This window comes from Adiantum capillus-veneris, chromosome 16 (genome assembly GCF_014529385.1).
Source record: "Adiantum capillus-veneris isolate H3 chromosome 16, ASM1452938v2, whole genome shotgun sequence".
Taxonomy (NCBI): Eukaryota; Viridiplantae; Streptophyta; class Polypodiopsida; order Polypodiales; family Pteridaceae; genus Adiantum; species Adiantum capillus-veneris.
The window spans coordinates 48,427,514-48,442,276 of NC_140946.1; the positions used below are offsets into that span (position 1 = coordinate 48,427,514).

Sequence of the window (14,763 nt, forward strand, 5' to 3'; positions counted from 1 at the left end):
CGCCTACATCCTCAGAACCAAGACGTACATTAATACCCTGCACAATATTCCAGATGCCCTTTGACACAAGAACATGTTGCATCATGTAAGCCCACATAGGGCAATCGTCCCCATCCAACCTGTCCTCAGCAGCAAACATCTTGAACACACCTGTGTTGTTGTCAGCCATGGAAAATGTCTGCACCTAATGTGAAAACTGCCCGAAATGAGGGGAGAAACTCAGTGAGACCAGCACGTGCTATATAGCACAACCCGCAGTAGACTTTATAGGACCTGCTAAGCAGAAAACGACACTGACAAAAATTCTGCACACTAGATGACGAAATTGCCCATGCAGACCTGCCTGTAGTGGAAACGGAGGCCAAAATGAGCCCGAATCAGAAATTTGAGCAGACTAAGCTCTATGAGTTTTCCCAAAATTTTTATTGACCTGCAAACGCTTGCTAAAGCTCACTGAAATTGGAGAAAGTGAGCAAGCGTGTGCTGGAGCTGCTAGCGACTAAGCCCAAGAGGACACAACCTGCTCTGATACCAATTGTTGAAATTAGGGTTGCACAAAAACACACACAGCTTGGAGAAGATGAAGGAAGCTCAAGACACACAACTGAGAGTGTATTACTTAGTGTGCAATGGAAAGATAGATAGCCCTAGAGTGATGGGCATATATACAATGCACGGGGGAAAAAACCTCCTAAAGAGGGAAAAAATGCCTCGACGGTCCTAGTGTGTTCACACATCACTACCACATGTATGTGGTAACATGAAGGTCGTTCAATCGTCATTGTTAGACAAGTGTCCCTAAGGAAGGTCTCTCAAAGTCTTTCTAAAGAAATCATGTTCTTTTAAATGTCATTTCTAAAAGTTGTATTAACTTTTTTGCACGTTTGAAAAAGGCTTTAGAGAACAAAAAATTAAACAATATATTCATAAAAGATTGATCCCATAATGTGAGATATTGATAAAAGATCCTTTCATTTAAAAGATTTTATTTTATTAATTTTTTATATTTATTAAATTTATTTTTTATAAAAAATATTACAATATTTTTTTGTTTTAATTTTTAATGTGTCTATTTATTTTACTTTGTTTCAAAATACTGATATGCAATGTGCACCTTTTATCTTATTATTTAAGTGGGACCCTTCGTAATATATAAACCATTTGTGATCATGTATGTATCTTAGATAATACAAATTTATATTAAAACACAACAAAAATTTCATGTGATTGTAGACACTTATTTAAATTTACTCTCCCTCATCCCCCCTTAACTTAGCAAGCCTCCATGCTTCCTCACCTTGTTTGGCCTTTGGTGAAACTAATTCAAGCGATTTCTAAGTTAGTTGAAAATGCTAGATATATTGGCTCTTACAATGCAACAATATACTGATAATGATTATTTTAGTGTAGAAACAAGCCACATTAAACAAAAGCGTGTGTGTGTGTGTGTGTATGCTAAATCAATACAACACACACACACACACACATACATACATACATACACACACACACACACACACACACACACACACACACACACACATATATATATATATATATATATATATATATATATATATATATATATATAGAGAGAGAGAGAGAGAGAGAGAGAGAGAGAGAGAGAGAGAGAGAGAGAGAATGAAAACAAAAACCTGTAAGACAAAGAAAGCCCTTCATTTACAAGTGCAATTCTAAATCCAAACATATACTCTTTGCCTTGATAAGGAACTATAATTAGAGGGAATCTTGATGTTGATGTAGTTTTAATGAAATCAATTTTTTTTGTCTTTAGGATTTTATCTTGGATTATGGGCAAAAGAGCCTTGTTTATTTTTGTTTTTTGTTTGAAAACATAATACAACCGTCACAATAGAACAAACTTGTAAGTTGCCCATCCTACTTAAGGAAATATTGCTTACCCCTTTCATGCCTCTTGTAAGCATGTGGACATCCTATGGTCTCTGGAAGTTATCTATGGCCTTTGTATGGTTCTCCCTCGGTGGCTTCCTTATGTGATACCAAAGCTTGTTATTCGTTTTGTGGTGTGATGGATGCTCTTGCACAATGGTTGTGAGGAGCATGTAATGTCTCCCAATATAGTTTCTCCACTCACAATTGTGAGTATGAAAAGAAAGAGCCTTCAAAAGCTTTAAGCATGAATAATGGTAAGTGTGTTGATTAAAACATAGCATTTGGTTTTGTAAAACATGATAACCAATTAATCAGAGTAAGGAAACGTTGGACCACACTTGGTCACACATAGCAACATAGACAAATCTTCTCGAATACATTGTTAGCTTATAGATGAAGCAAGTGATGCCAAATTTTGAGGTCTTGTCCAAAAGTCTATAGAGTTTGTTGTTGATGCGCCAGCGAACAAGGGTTCTCTCTAGCACCTAAAATGGAAGTGTGCAAAGGATCATTGCCAGTTTCTTGCATGGTGGATTGCCCCCCTTTTCAATAGGGGGCACTTTCTCAAGTATGTAACCAACCTCAATACGACTTAAGATCAATGTGTTGGAATAGCTTGTGTGTCGTACATAGGCTTGATTGCTTGAATCTTTAAAGAAGATGCATGATTGAGGAAGCTCCTCTCTAAAGTTGAGTGCAAAAGGTTCACATTTTATATACGATAGGCTATGCATTTGAGTGGTTGAAAAGAGAAAGGAGGTGAAGTGTAAGGAAACTCTTTGGGAGGAAAAGGGAAGAATGGGGGGACCATGCTTTGAAAAGAGGTGCATCCGACCAAAATTCCTTCCATGATGAGTGTAAGCTCGAGTCGATGAACGAATAAAGGTGCAAATAAGGTATGGTGCTAACGATCATGCACACAACACAGTGACTCTCCATAGAAGCTCGACATACCTATGAGGAAGAAGAATATTTACTTGCTTTGATTTTTACCTACTAAAAGATAGGAAGATGCACACTTTTTGGGACCATAAAGCCTCGACATGTGTTAAAAGATTTCTAATCTATAACATATGATATTCAAGAGTAGGTGATGAAAGGCCAGCTTTTACTTTTTATCAAAGCCATAACTCATGAGCCGTTGCCCTTGCGCATTATAGTATAAGGGAGGTAAGCTTGGAACAACATCAAGTGGAATCACATTGTGAGGCAAGAGAGCCTGATGCCATGGATTGTTGAGATACATTATGGAGATTTGAGGTAAAGGGATTATTCCATCTTATCATAAAGACCATTAGAACAGAGCTATGATTACATATGTCAACTTTGATGGAAATATGACATTAGAAAGAGGTAGAATGGCATGGAAGTTCCTGTGTTTGGGAAAGGTTTGCCTCAACTTAGCCTAGAGCCGATTCAAAATCTAGATTAGCTAGGGAAAAGGGAAGAAAAACTGACAAAAAATTCAAGGAAATAGTTCAAAAATTGTGTAAATTTTGGAAGATTTTATTAGGACTTCCGGTTTAGATCTTGAGGAAGAGAAAGCATGGCCCTTGGGAAAAGAGACTTTCCAGAACACTATGTGGACGCACAAGAGCTGAGCTATATTGCATGTTTCAACAAGGTGAGGTTCTGGACGGAAGTATGACTTTAGGTAGAATGAGGTAGAGATGGTAAGGAACACAAACTACACTATTGGGAAAGAAGGACGTACAAGATTTGTGCAGTACAACGAGCAGAGTACAAAGGCAAAGCTGGGTTAGTTGAGAGATGGGTGAATGAGGTAGTCCCTAAAAAGTTGCAAAGAGAAAAATGAAGAGATGTTGTATAGAATGTGGGTGTGGGTGTATGCATAGCAATGCAACGGGAGTACGAGCGAGTCCCTCTCAAGAGAGAGCGAGTGCGACCCAAGTCGGGCGTGACGATGGCGAGCGGACACAAGAAGAAGATCTGAGCGTAGAGGAGATATTCGCGAGCTCGGAGGTGCCGGCATGGTGGTCACAGATATCATGCAGAGGAGTAGTGGTGAGCGCGCTGCTCGGGTGCCTCTTCTGCGTGGTGGTTCACAAACTGAGCTTGACTACCGGCATTATCCCCTCCTTGCACATTTCCGCCGGCTTGCTCAGCTTCTTCTGCATCAGAACGTGGTTGGCCATCCTCACACGCCTTGGCCTTCACGGCTCTCCCTTTACCCGCCAGGAGAACACAGTCATCCAGACCTGCATCGTCGCTTGCTACGGGGTTGCTTATAGCGGTACTCATCTTCCCTTGTTTCTCATTGCATCGGTTCTCTTTTCTAACACATGCCCAGTTAAAGTATGAAGTAGATATTAAGACACTTGTTTCCACGGGAGTGCATTTTCAACAATGCATTTGCAGGATTTATTCATTCAAGCTTGGGATTTTGCTCTCGATAATCAGAAAATTGGTTGCAAGTTTTGATACGGTATGTTTGGGTTGTCTTTGCCCAGAAATTAGCGTCAAGTGGGCTGCAATAGCATGATTAGTCACGCAAAGGAGACTTTTGTGGGATTATACCAGCATGCATACCACTAGTAGATCACGAGGCATTCCCTTAAAAAAAAAAAAAGCTTTTATGCATGCGGCTGAGCTTTTGGTTAATAGTTATCCATTGGCAGAAACAATGCATTAATCACACATACTTTAATTTGTGTACATAACCTTTGTAACAAAGGAAGGCTCCAATACAAGGATACCAGAGCCAGAGCGATATCTTTGTCGGAGAAGGCTTTGTACCGCTGTGCAGAGACTTAATTTGTTGTGCTGAGAAGTTTTGTGTTCTCAGCGCACAAAGGTAGCAATCATGGTGCGGCTTACCGGGACTTTCTCTAGCTTGCAGCAAGCTAATGAGTTGAAAAGTAATTTTCAATGTGTTATTTTTGGCTAAAATTGTCAAGCACATAGGTTGTGACCTCCACATTGCTTTTAAAGTTTTTCTGTTATTTGATTAATCCAGTGAAATGTCAAGGTTACAATTTAACTTTCACTGTTTTAGTCTGTGCCTTTGTAGTTAAGCCGTATGCTAGCAGATGTTTGGGCTCCCCTATGTGTTAAGATGAAGCTCTTATTAAGCCACGAGAGCCTTACAAACAAGTGCACCTGTAGAGGCGCTCAGTTCACGCTGGATACACGTAAAACATGCTTTCTAGTGCAAATTTTAATCAACAATCTTGCAATAATAGACATATTGGTAAGCAATTATGGTGTAGGATGTAAGTACCAATTTTATTGACATGAAAGTTCTCCTTTTTCAAGAACGAATTTGTTTTTCTCACAATTAGCCTGTGTTTGCAACAAATACAGGTGGGTTTAGCACTTACCTTCTGGCAATGGATCAGAGAACAAGTGACATTGTGAACGCTGCCCGGAAAGATGGCATAAATAACCCGGCAGACATTAAGAACCCGGGTTTGGGTTGGATAATTGCCTATGTGTTTGCAGCTAGCTTTCTTGGCCTTGTTGCAGTTGTTCCTCTTCGTAAGGTATATATTATCTGCTCATATTGATCACAGGAACAGTAATCACCCACCTTGCTAATAGGCACTGGCTCTATCAATTTAGTTGGCCCATGCTCATCCTTAAGCTTCACAATTCACTCTTGAGCAATCCCTTTCAAGTTTCAGCCCCATTTTGCTTAAGTTGTGAGGAGACTTGATCTTGATCTTACTACTGCTGCTTGTACAGATTCTGATCATCGACTACAAGCTAACGTATCCTAGTGGCACCGCGACGGCAGTGCTTATAAACAGTTTTTTCACACCACAAGGATACAAACGAGCCCAGTAAGTACCCGGACCAGCTTAAGGACAATAACAGACGAGCTCGGCTCTTTTTTGTTTGTGCGTGTGTGTACATATGTGTGTGTGTATATGTATATGTATATATATACATACACATATATGCACACACACACACACCCACGTATCTGTATATGTATATACATATGCACACACTCACAACACCATTTCTCATTTTTCAAAGTAATTGATGTCATGTTTTTTGTTATCGCCCAGGAAACAGATAAAGTGTCTCGGCCAGTTCTTTTCATTCAGCTTCTTTTTCAGTCTCTTCAAATGGCATTTTAGTGGTCCTCAAGGGGGATGTGGATTTGATAAATTCCCCAGTTTGGGAATAAAGGCCTATGACAGCAAGTATGTATTACTACCACTAGTTGTATTGGCCTATCTTGGTTTGATAGGTTGTACTAGCATATTATGTTGACTTCTGCACAAACATTGATTTTGTGCTTATGTAAACTACTGAACAGGTTCTATTTTGACTTCAATATGACGTACATAGGTGCTGGGATGATATGCCCTCATATTGTGAACTTTTCCTTGCTATTTGGAGGTATTGTCTCTTGGGGGATATTATGGCCAGTTATCAATCGACGTGCTGGCGACTGGTATCCAGCTAGTGCAACCGGATCAAACTTGCAGGGTGTTTATGGTTACAAGGTTACAAGATTTTCGTGTTTTGCAACACAAATGATGTTGTTTGGAAAGATTTAAGCATACTATTTGACACTATGCACTTGTGCTTATCAGGTATTCATTGCTATTGCTCTCATTCTAGGGGATGGTGTTTACAACTTTGTTAGAGTGACCATTATGACAATTTTAGCCTTGTATCAACAGCACACAAAGAAGGCAATCATGCCATTTTCTAACACTGATAAGGGTAAGTCTTTGGTGCATTACAAAGATGTCTTGAAGGATGGGCGTATGTTTTTGTTGTTTCATTGCATTGATATAGCATAGCCTTGTCATGGGTGTTTCTTTCTTTGCCTTGCATCTTGAGTACCATCGGAAAGTAGGATTATGAATTGTTTTTGTTTGAGATAGTTGCAACACTTGGTATGGTGCCTGTGTGCACTTGTTACATCCGGTTTCTTTATGTTTCTGATTTTGGTTTAACAGGTGAAGGTGACCTCTTGCATGATGAACGGATAAGGACTGGCTTTTTTTTGCAAGACAGGATACCTATCAAGGTAGCTGGAGTGGCCTACATTGTCCTGGCAGGTGTATCCTTGGCGGTGATCCTGAAGATTTTCCATGAGATGAAGTGGTATTATGTGGTGATAAGCTATTGTGTTGCTCCAATCCTTGGGTTTTGCAATGCCTATGGATCTGGCTTGACTGATTGGAGCCTGATCTCAAGCTATGGCAAGCTTTTTCTCTTTATATTTTCAGCTTGGGCAGGGAGGGAAGGGGGAATCATTGTTGGCCTTGTCTCTTGTGGACTTATGATGGTTATCGTTTCGTCAGCAGCTGACTTAATGCAGGACTTCAAGACAGGCTATCTGACACTAGCATCACCACGATCGATGCTTGCAAGCCAGGTGCTTGGTACAGTTATTGGGTGCATCGTTGCGCCGGCTACATTTTGGATGTTTTGGAAAGCTTTTCCTATTGGACAAGTAGACGGAGAGTACCCTGCTCCCTATGCTGTCATATTTAGAGAGATGGCAATGCTCGGGGTTGAAGGCTTCTCTACCTTGCCACGGCATTGCCTTCTATTGTCATTTATGTTTTTTGTGTTGGCTATAGTTATCAATGTCGTTCGCAACTGGGTGCCAAAGAGGGTTGCTCAGTTTATACCTATTCCCATGGCTATGGCTTTGCCTTTTTATATTGGATCTTACTTCGCCATTGACATGTGCATAGGTAGTATCATAGTTTATACTTGGAGAAGATTGAACCCAAGAAACGCGGAAGTGTGTATCCCAGCAGTAGCATCTGGGCTTATGTGTGGTGATGGCATGTGGACATTGGTGTCGGCCATTTTAGCCTTGGCAAAAAGGCAAGCACCAATATGTATGTATTTTATATCTAGCAATGCTTTTGGGAATTTGAAATTACCAAGTTATTAGTTATAAGGGTCCTTATATCTGCCACATCTATCTTTTAATGTGTGTGTTCCGAAGCGCATTGGAGTGGGTTTGCTTTTCCTTTGTCAAGCAAGGAGAAAGGTGGCTTGGGCACTTTTTCACATAAAAATCCATCTATAGGCGGTTTTCAGCTATTTATTCTCCTTTGTTGAGCATTGTGAATGGTAGGTTGCTATGACTCGTCATTGATAAGTCCAACTATGCATGGCTCTCAGCCTGCCTTTGTGTTTGTACTCGACAATACGTCCACATGGTTCAAAGGGTCTTAATTAGTCTCAATTTGGTAGTTAGAGACTGAGCTCTTTTTACATGACATAAGATTCAAATCCTTGCTCTCTCAGTTCACCACATGGAGCTGCTCTTTTTTGCTTGACTCCAGCGTGTGAGTGCTTCATTTATGGCTGCTTGCTGTTCCAGCATCTCCTGCTTTATGTACTCTTCTTCTCGAAAGCTCAGTAGAAGCAACGACATCTCTCTCTCTCTCTCTCTCTCTCTCTCAACTTTGCTGTTTTTGTGTCCATAGAGCAGTGTCCATAGGGCATGTTGACGGGTCAAAATGATGAGTTTTTCCTCTGGTTGGACTAAAAGCCTATGCTCAGAAGAAGAATTGGTGCCAAAGCTCCACAATAGTGGGCTACTTCAGCACATTTTGGGAGCACATTGGTGAGTGCATGCCAAATGTTGCACCCTCTCAAAAGAATGAGAAGTTCTTGATAGGCTTCCTATCTGGAATGACATCACTTGGTACGCTTTAGTTGCAGGATATCCCCAACATGTGAAGGGAAGACCTCTCTCCAGATTCAATCACCTAAGCTTGCACCTTGAAGGCTTGTGGCCTTATACAAGATGCTGACATGGTGATAGAATTCAACATGAGCTGTCTTTCTTGAGATGCAAAGGGAAGGCCTTTCTCCAAATGCAAGCATCTATGCTTGTACCTTGAATGCAAGACCTTCATATGGGTGAGAGAATTCCCAATGAGATTGCTAGTCAGGGCTGTAGGAGCACCATGTGCTTGGCAAAATTTTGGTCTACTTGTATGCCAAATGTCGTGCCCTTATGAAAGCACAAAATGTTCTTGATGAGCTTTTTGAAAAGGTAGTCTCTTGGACGTCTTTATTTGCAGGATATGCCCAACATGGATGTGGTCTCTTGGAGGTTGTCGTTTGCAGGATATACCCAACATGGTTGTGGCAAGGGAGCTTTCGGCTGTTTTAACTAGATTGGGGAGTCGGGGTTTCTCACTAAATGAAGTTTCTTGGAGTGTCTGATATAGGAGGATATGCCAGCAAGGGTTGGCTGAGGACGCAAGGGTCGGCCGATGAACTTGTGATGAGGTTAGAGGCATACCAAGCCATCCATCAGCTCGTGAAGAACACTCTAAAAAGCATGTTGTCTAAATGAGCATGTGTTTCCACTTTCTCATAGAATGCAGACTTTTAGTTAAAGCAAGAAGCTAATGGCAAGGGAACAACTCATCCCCATAATGGCTCCTTAATGATTTATGAAGGTGTTGATGAAAATAAGATTTCCCTACACAAAGGTGTAATGGCTTTATGATTTTCCCCCCCCTCAAACTAAGTGTCAAGGGCAGTAGGCTTTAAATAATGAATGTTACATTAATGGATGAAGCTTTAGATATATAAACTTAATCATCTTTGTAGGCCTAGGCTCACAAACTCTCATTTGAAATACAATCTGAGAAGGAAATCTACATGCAGTGTAAATTCCAAAAAAGATGCATGCATTGCTTGAATGGAATTTTGTTACGATTCAATGGCTTATAGTTTCCCGAGGTTGAGCCAAAGGTATACCATGGTAAGTTCTGTAGAATTCCTAATAATTGTCAATTGGTCTCCCAATTGATCATAAATCTAGCCCTTTCTTGATGTATCCTTGAGCCCTTGTTGGAGGCATACACTCAGTCCCTTAATGATCACAAATGGTCCTGACCCCAACCATCGGCATCCAACCAATTGTAACTAAGCTCACCCTTTGCTTCCTTGATGACACCCTTCCTAAGAGAGATCCACAAGCCACACACAAAACAACCCAAAAACACCAAAGTTATACACCCTACTTTTCCTTCAAGCACCTAGACATGTACATGGTTATTCCCCTTCTCTTTGTTTGAAAGAGAACGTCTCAAAACCTATTTCTCCCAAAAATTGTGTAGCTTCCAATGAGAGTGAGCACAAGTCTCTTCTTCAGCTGTCTCAAAACCTATTTCTCCCAAAAATTGTGTAGCTTCCAATGAGAGTGAGCACAAGTCTCTTCTTCAGCTGTAGGACCGAACTTAGCCATAGGATTTGAGCCAAGCAAGAGCCCACATCTCCCTCCTTCTTCTTCAAGGGCAAGAAAACCCCCCAGAACTCTTCTACTTCTTCCTGAGAGAGAGAGAGAGAGAGAGAGAGAGAGAGAGAGAGAGAGAGAGAGAGAGAGAGAGAGAGAGAGAGAGAGAGGAGGAGGAGGAGGAGGAGATAGGACGAAATTGCACTATACAAATAAAGCATGTTGTTACCTTGTTGCCATGGGCTTCAAACTGAGGGCTTCAAACCCAACAATCATGTTAAGAAGGCAACCACTAACATGTTAATAAAGGAACCATTATAGTAAAAAGCTATATTACCATATATGTGGTAGTGATGTGTGTAAACACACTTAGGACCGTCGGGTACTTTTTTCCTCACTTGGAGGTTTTTTTCCCGTGCATTGTATATACTCCCATCAACTCTAGGGCTAACTTATCTTTTAATTTGTGCACTAAGCAATACACTCATTGTTGTGTGCCTTCAGCTTATGCGTGCATCCCTGCAACCCTAATTTCAACAATTTGTGTTAGAGCAAGTTGCGTCCTCCCGATCATAGTCACCAACATTGCCAACATCCCTAGCTCACTTTTTGCAAATTGGTGAGCTTTGGTGACTGTGTCAGCAGGTCAAGTAATACTATAGGACATGTTGTACAACTTGGTGTGGTCAGAATTTTGATTCCGCCTTATTTCGACCTCCATTTTTACTACAGGCAGTATTGCGTAGGCACTTTCATCCTTTTGTATCGAATTTTTATCAATGCAATTTTTTGCAAAATAGATTCCTTAGTTCTCTCCGGGTTGTGCTTCATAGCATGTGTTAGCCCTACTTTGTTTTTTCCTCTTTCGTGGCAATGTTCACATCGGGTGCAGTCACTCACCATGGCTAACAACAACACATATCTTTTCAAGATGTTTTCTATTGAGGACAAATTAGATGAGGATAACTTCCCAATGTGGGCTTACATGATGATGCATGTTCTTGTGTCAAAGGACATTTGGGATGTTCTGCAGGGCTCTATTGAGGATGTCGCAAGTTCTAATAGGTTTTCTTTTGCTACTAGAGTTGTTTTGCCTACAACTGAGCAATCTCGTTGGGATGTTAGAGATGTGCACGCTCAAGCTTTGATTGCAATATCTATGAAGTGCACTATTACTCCTCACATTTGCTTTAAAAAAATAGTAAAACACGCTAGAATACTCTGGTCTCTTTATATAGGTCGCAATGAGGCTAAAATGGTGTTGTTGCGTAAATAGTTGGAGTCGAAGATTATGCAAGAGGAAGATGATGTGTACACTTTTCTTGCCGGTATCAAGGATATCAATGAACAACTCATTCAACTATAGGTGAAGTTATTTTTTATAGTTTGCTTGCACAAATTGTTCTTGATGCATTGCCAAATGTTTGCTAGTACTTGGAGACTTAGGACCCAAGGAAACCCTCAAGCTATCACATTTGATGCATTATGCACATTGCTGCTACAAGGGAAATTTTCAAGAAAGGACAAGGCTAAACAATGTACAATTGAACAAGATTTTATTGTTGTTCAAAGAGGTGGTAATAGCAATGCAGCCACTTCTCGTGTTTCTTCTATGGAGTAGCAGATCACCTATGTCTAGTGCTTCTACTGGCAGCATTTCATTTGGTAATTGTGATGAAAAAGACGAGAAGAGGATGTGTTTCCATTATTGCAAGATTAATGATCACTTGATAAGAAATGTCCTAAGTTGAAGGCAAAAGAAGCCAAGAAGAAAGAGATTGGATCTACTACCAGTGTAGCTATTGTAGAATCTTCTATAAATGGAGATTGTGATGTTGATAGATGTAAAGTGGTCATTTATTACAGAGTGTACTTATGATCCTTCTACCTGTGATGCATGTATGTTAGTTGCTGTAAAGTCACATGTTTGGTGCTTTGATAGTGGTGCTACAATGCACATTACTTTGCATTGTGATTTGTTTGCCTCTCTCGAGGCTGTCGATCAAGGGAGTTCGAAAGATTGTGCTAGATGTTGTGCATGGTAGCTCTTTCACACTTAATGATGCACTTTATGTACCAAGAATGAAAATAATCTTTTGTCTATATCTTCACTTGCAATATTTGGTCTTGTTATCAAATTAGTGATGACAGATGTACAACTCATGATCTCAGTTTTGGTGATGAAATTGTTGCATCTGGTATTTTGTGTCGTGGGTTGTATAAGCTCACTTTGTATGACAAGTGTGGGAAAAATCTTGCAAATGCTGTTGTGGATTCAAAGACTACATCAAATACTAGACTTTGGCATGCACCCTTTAAATGACAAAAGAGGACTTTCATGAAGTCTACAACTTTGGCTTGGTTGGGGTTGACAATCCACAGTTGATGGATGTCTTAGAGAAAAGTTCACGATGGTATGAGCAAAAGGCCCGAAGGTGAAGCTTCGGACCACCATACGGCAAGAGTTTCACAATAAATTCATGATACTATATCATATGGTTTACCATGAGCTACCTGTAAATGGTGAGTGTGTTGCTTGGTTTGCAAAAGCATTTGCTTTTGAAAATTGCCAACGCGTAGAGTTGTCTCTCGACAAGTCCAAACACCGGGTTGCTTGGGCTATTGGGGTTGAGAGCCCAGTTAGTCGGCCAGGAGCACATAAGCAGGAGCTTTCCAACAAGATGTCTAGAGTAAAGACACATATGTTTCAGGGACAAACATTGTGAGGAATCAGTATTGGCAAGTGAATCATTGAAGGCTAGTGTGGAGACAACAATAGTTAGCATGTAGAGTTGGCATAGGTCATGTTGTCTGATGTGCAAGCTAAAGTTAGACAGCTTGAGAGTGATATATGGCAAATTTTCAAATAAATGCATCAAGCACAAGTGGAAATCCAGATTCAATCAAAGGTAGACACTTTTTTGCATTAGTTATGAGAAGCACGAAAAGTATTAATCACACTTGAGGTTAGTGGAAATGTGTCATTGGAGAGGTCGATGAAGTTGCAAGTTGTGATCAATGCAAACTTACAAGTAATTGATGTTCTTGGTGTTGTAGACAATGGCATGTTAGAAAACAACAACGTTGTAGCCTTTTAGGTTGTTTTGCAAACACTTATTAATAGATATTATTGTACCTTGTATTGTGTGTTTGAACAATTTTTATGTCCTTGGAATCCACGAGAGGCTACAACAAAAGAGTATGACTTTGGAGAGACTTAAAGACCAAGAGGATTTTGTTGGCAATGCACTTTTATAGTTACAACAACGCAAAGCACCTATGTTCTCTCCATCACCTCCTATGTCATATGTATCTCAAGGAGCCATAACCATTGACAAGCCTTGTGCATCCCGTAGAATGGGTCTTTAAGCTAAAATGGTGGTAGGTGTTTGCATGCTACCATGCAAACACCCTTATCACAATTTTTGTTTTGCAACTTTGTGCATGTTAAATGATTTTTTCTCAGTTATGGGATGCGGTGTAGAGATTCCTGCTTCTACGAAGATGATGCTTGTTGCAAAGGCAACGTCCACTGCTGAAGAAAAAGGTACCCATTAGATATGTTGCAAATATTGCTTACTCAAACTTCCAAGGAAAAAAATCTTGTTCACACCTTTATCATCAGCTAATGTATAGTTATTAAATAAGCATTAGATAGCTATCATAGATGTAAGCTTGGATATAACTGCTAGACAAGCAGCTTCTGGTTAGCTATTATATAGCTACTCTCTAGCATACAAACATGTAATAGTCTTTGCTAGCTATCAAAAAGTTATAAGCTGGTGATAGTTGTCTTATGCTTGTTTAATATCTTTATAGTAGTTGTTGCTTGTGTTATGCTTAATCTAGGAACTTCTTTTTCACTATATGGCCATTATTGTTATTAATAGAGATAACATCCGTCTCCTATAGTTTTTAGGTAGATATTATAGATGTAAAACTTTTGACCACCTATTATATAGCTATTTTGTAGCACAGAAACTCCTTAATAGCAATTTGGTAGGTATGAAACAACTATTAGTTGGTAATAGCTACTTGGTGCTTGTTAAATAGCTCCACAATAGTTATTGATTGTGTGCAGTATATTTCATTCACTATGTGGCTAGTCTTGCCTAGTTATTAACAACCAATACCTGCCTAATATCTTGTAAGTAGCTAATACATATCCAAAGTTGGCTATAACTACTTCTCACACCGTCTCCTATAGTTTTTAGGTAGCTATTATAGATGTAATAATGGCTATTATAGCTAGACAGAAAACTTTTGACCACCTATTATATAGCTAATACATATCCAAAGTTGGCTATAACTACTTCTCACACCGTCTCCTATAGTTTTTAGGTAGCTATTATAGATGTAATAATGGCTATTATAGCTAGATAGAAAAATTATGACCACCTATTATATAGCTATTTTGTAGCACAAAAACTCCTTAATAGCAATTTGGTAGGTATGAAACAAATATTAGCTGGTAATAGCTACCTGGTGCTTGTTACATAGCTTCAGAGTAGTCATTGATTGTGTATAGTATATTTCATTCACTATGTGGCTAGTCTTGCCTACTTATTAACAACCAATACTTGCCTAATATCTTGCAAGTAGCTAATACATATCCAAAGTTGGCTATAACTACTTCTCACACAACT

The 14,763-nt window shown here is 39.7% G+C and overlaps 1 protein-coding gene across 5 annotated transcripts; it reads left to right on the forward strand.

Annotated features, from left to right (window-relative positions):
• The first annotated feature begins 2,927 nt into the window (after positions 1-2,927).
• On the forward strand, positions 2,928-7,831 carry LOC147438997 (putative metal-nicotianamine transporter YSL6). Of its 5 annotated transcripts, XM_086484942.1 has the most exons (9): positions 4,031-4,168; positions 4,294-4,360; positions 4,931-5,147; positions 5,239-5,417; positions 5,620-5,717; positions 5,949-6,086; positions 6,203-6,392; positions 6,483-6,615; positions 6,855-7,831. In XM_086484942.1, the coding sequence occupies exons 3-9, from the start codon at positions 4,955-4,957 to the stop codon at positions 7,805-7,807; spliced, it is 1,884 nt and encodes a 627-aa protein (XP_086341068.1). In that variant the 5' UTR covers positions 4,031-4,168; positions 4,294-4,360; positions 4,931-4,954; the 3' UTR covers positions 7,808-7,831. The 5 variants fall into 5 exon arrangements, with proteins under 5 accessions (XP_086341067.1, XP_086341066.1, XP_086341070.1 ...); XM_086484941.1 differs by lacking the exon at positions 4,294-4,360 and having other exon boundaries at positions 2,928-4,168; XM_086484944.1 differs by lacking the exon at positions 4,294-4,360 and having other exon boundaries at positions 4,030-4,168; positions 4,931-5,125.
• The last annotated feature ends 6,932 nt before the right edge of the window (positions 7,832-14,763 follow it).

Bases quoted from the DNA above. Each gene is read 5' to 3' on its own strand.
- LOC147438997 (XM_086484940.1), top strand. From the start codon at position 3,727: ATGAAGAGATGTTGTATAGAATGTGGGTGTGGGTGTATGCATAGCAAT. The intron at 5,418-5,619 runs GTATATATTATC...CTGCTTGTACAG, and splicing joins CAGTTGTTCCTCTTCGTAAG to ATTCTGATCATCGACTACAA. The intron at 5,718-5,948 runs GTAAGTACCCGG...GTTATCGCCCAG, and splicing joins CAAGGATACAAACGAGCCCA to GAAACAGATAAAGTGTCTCG.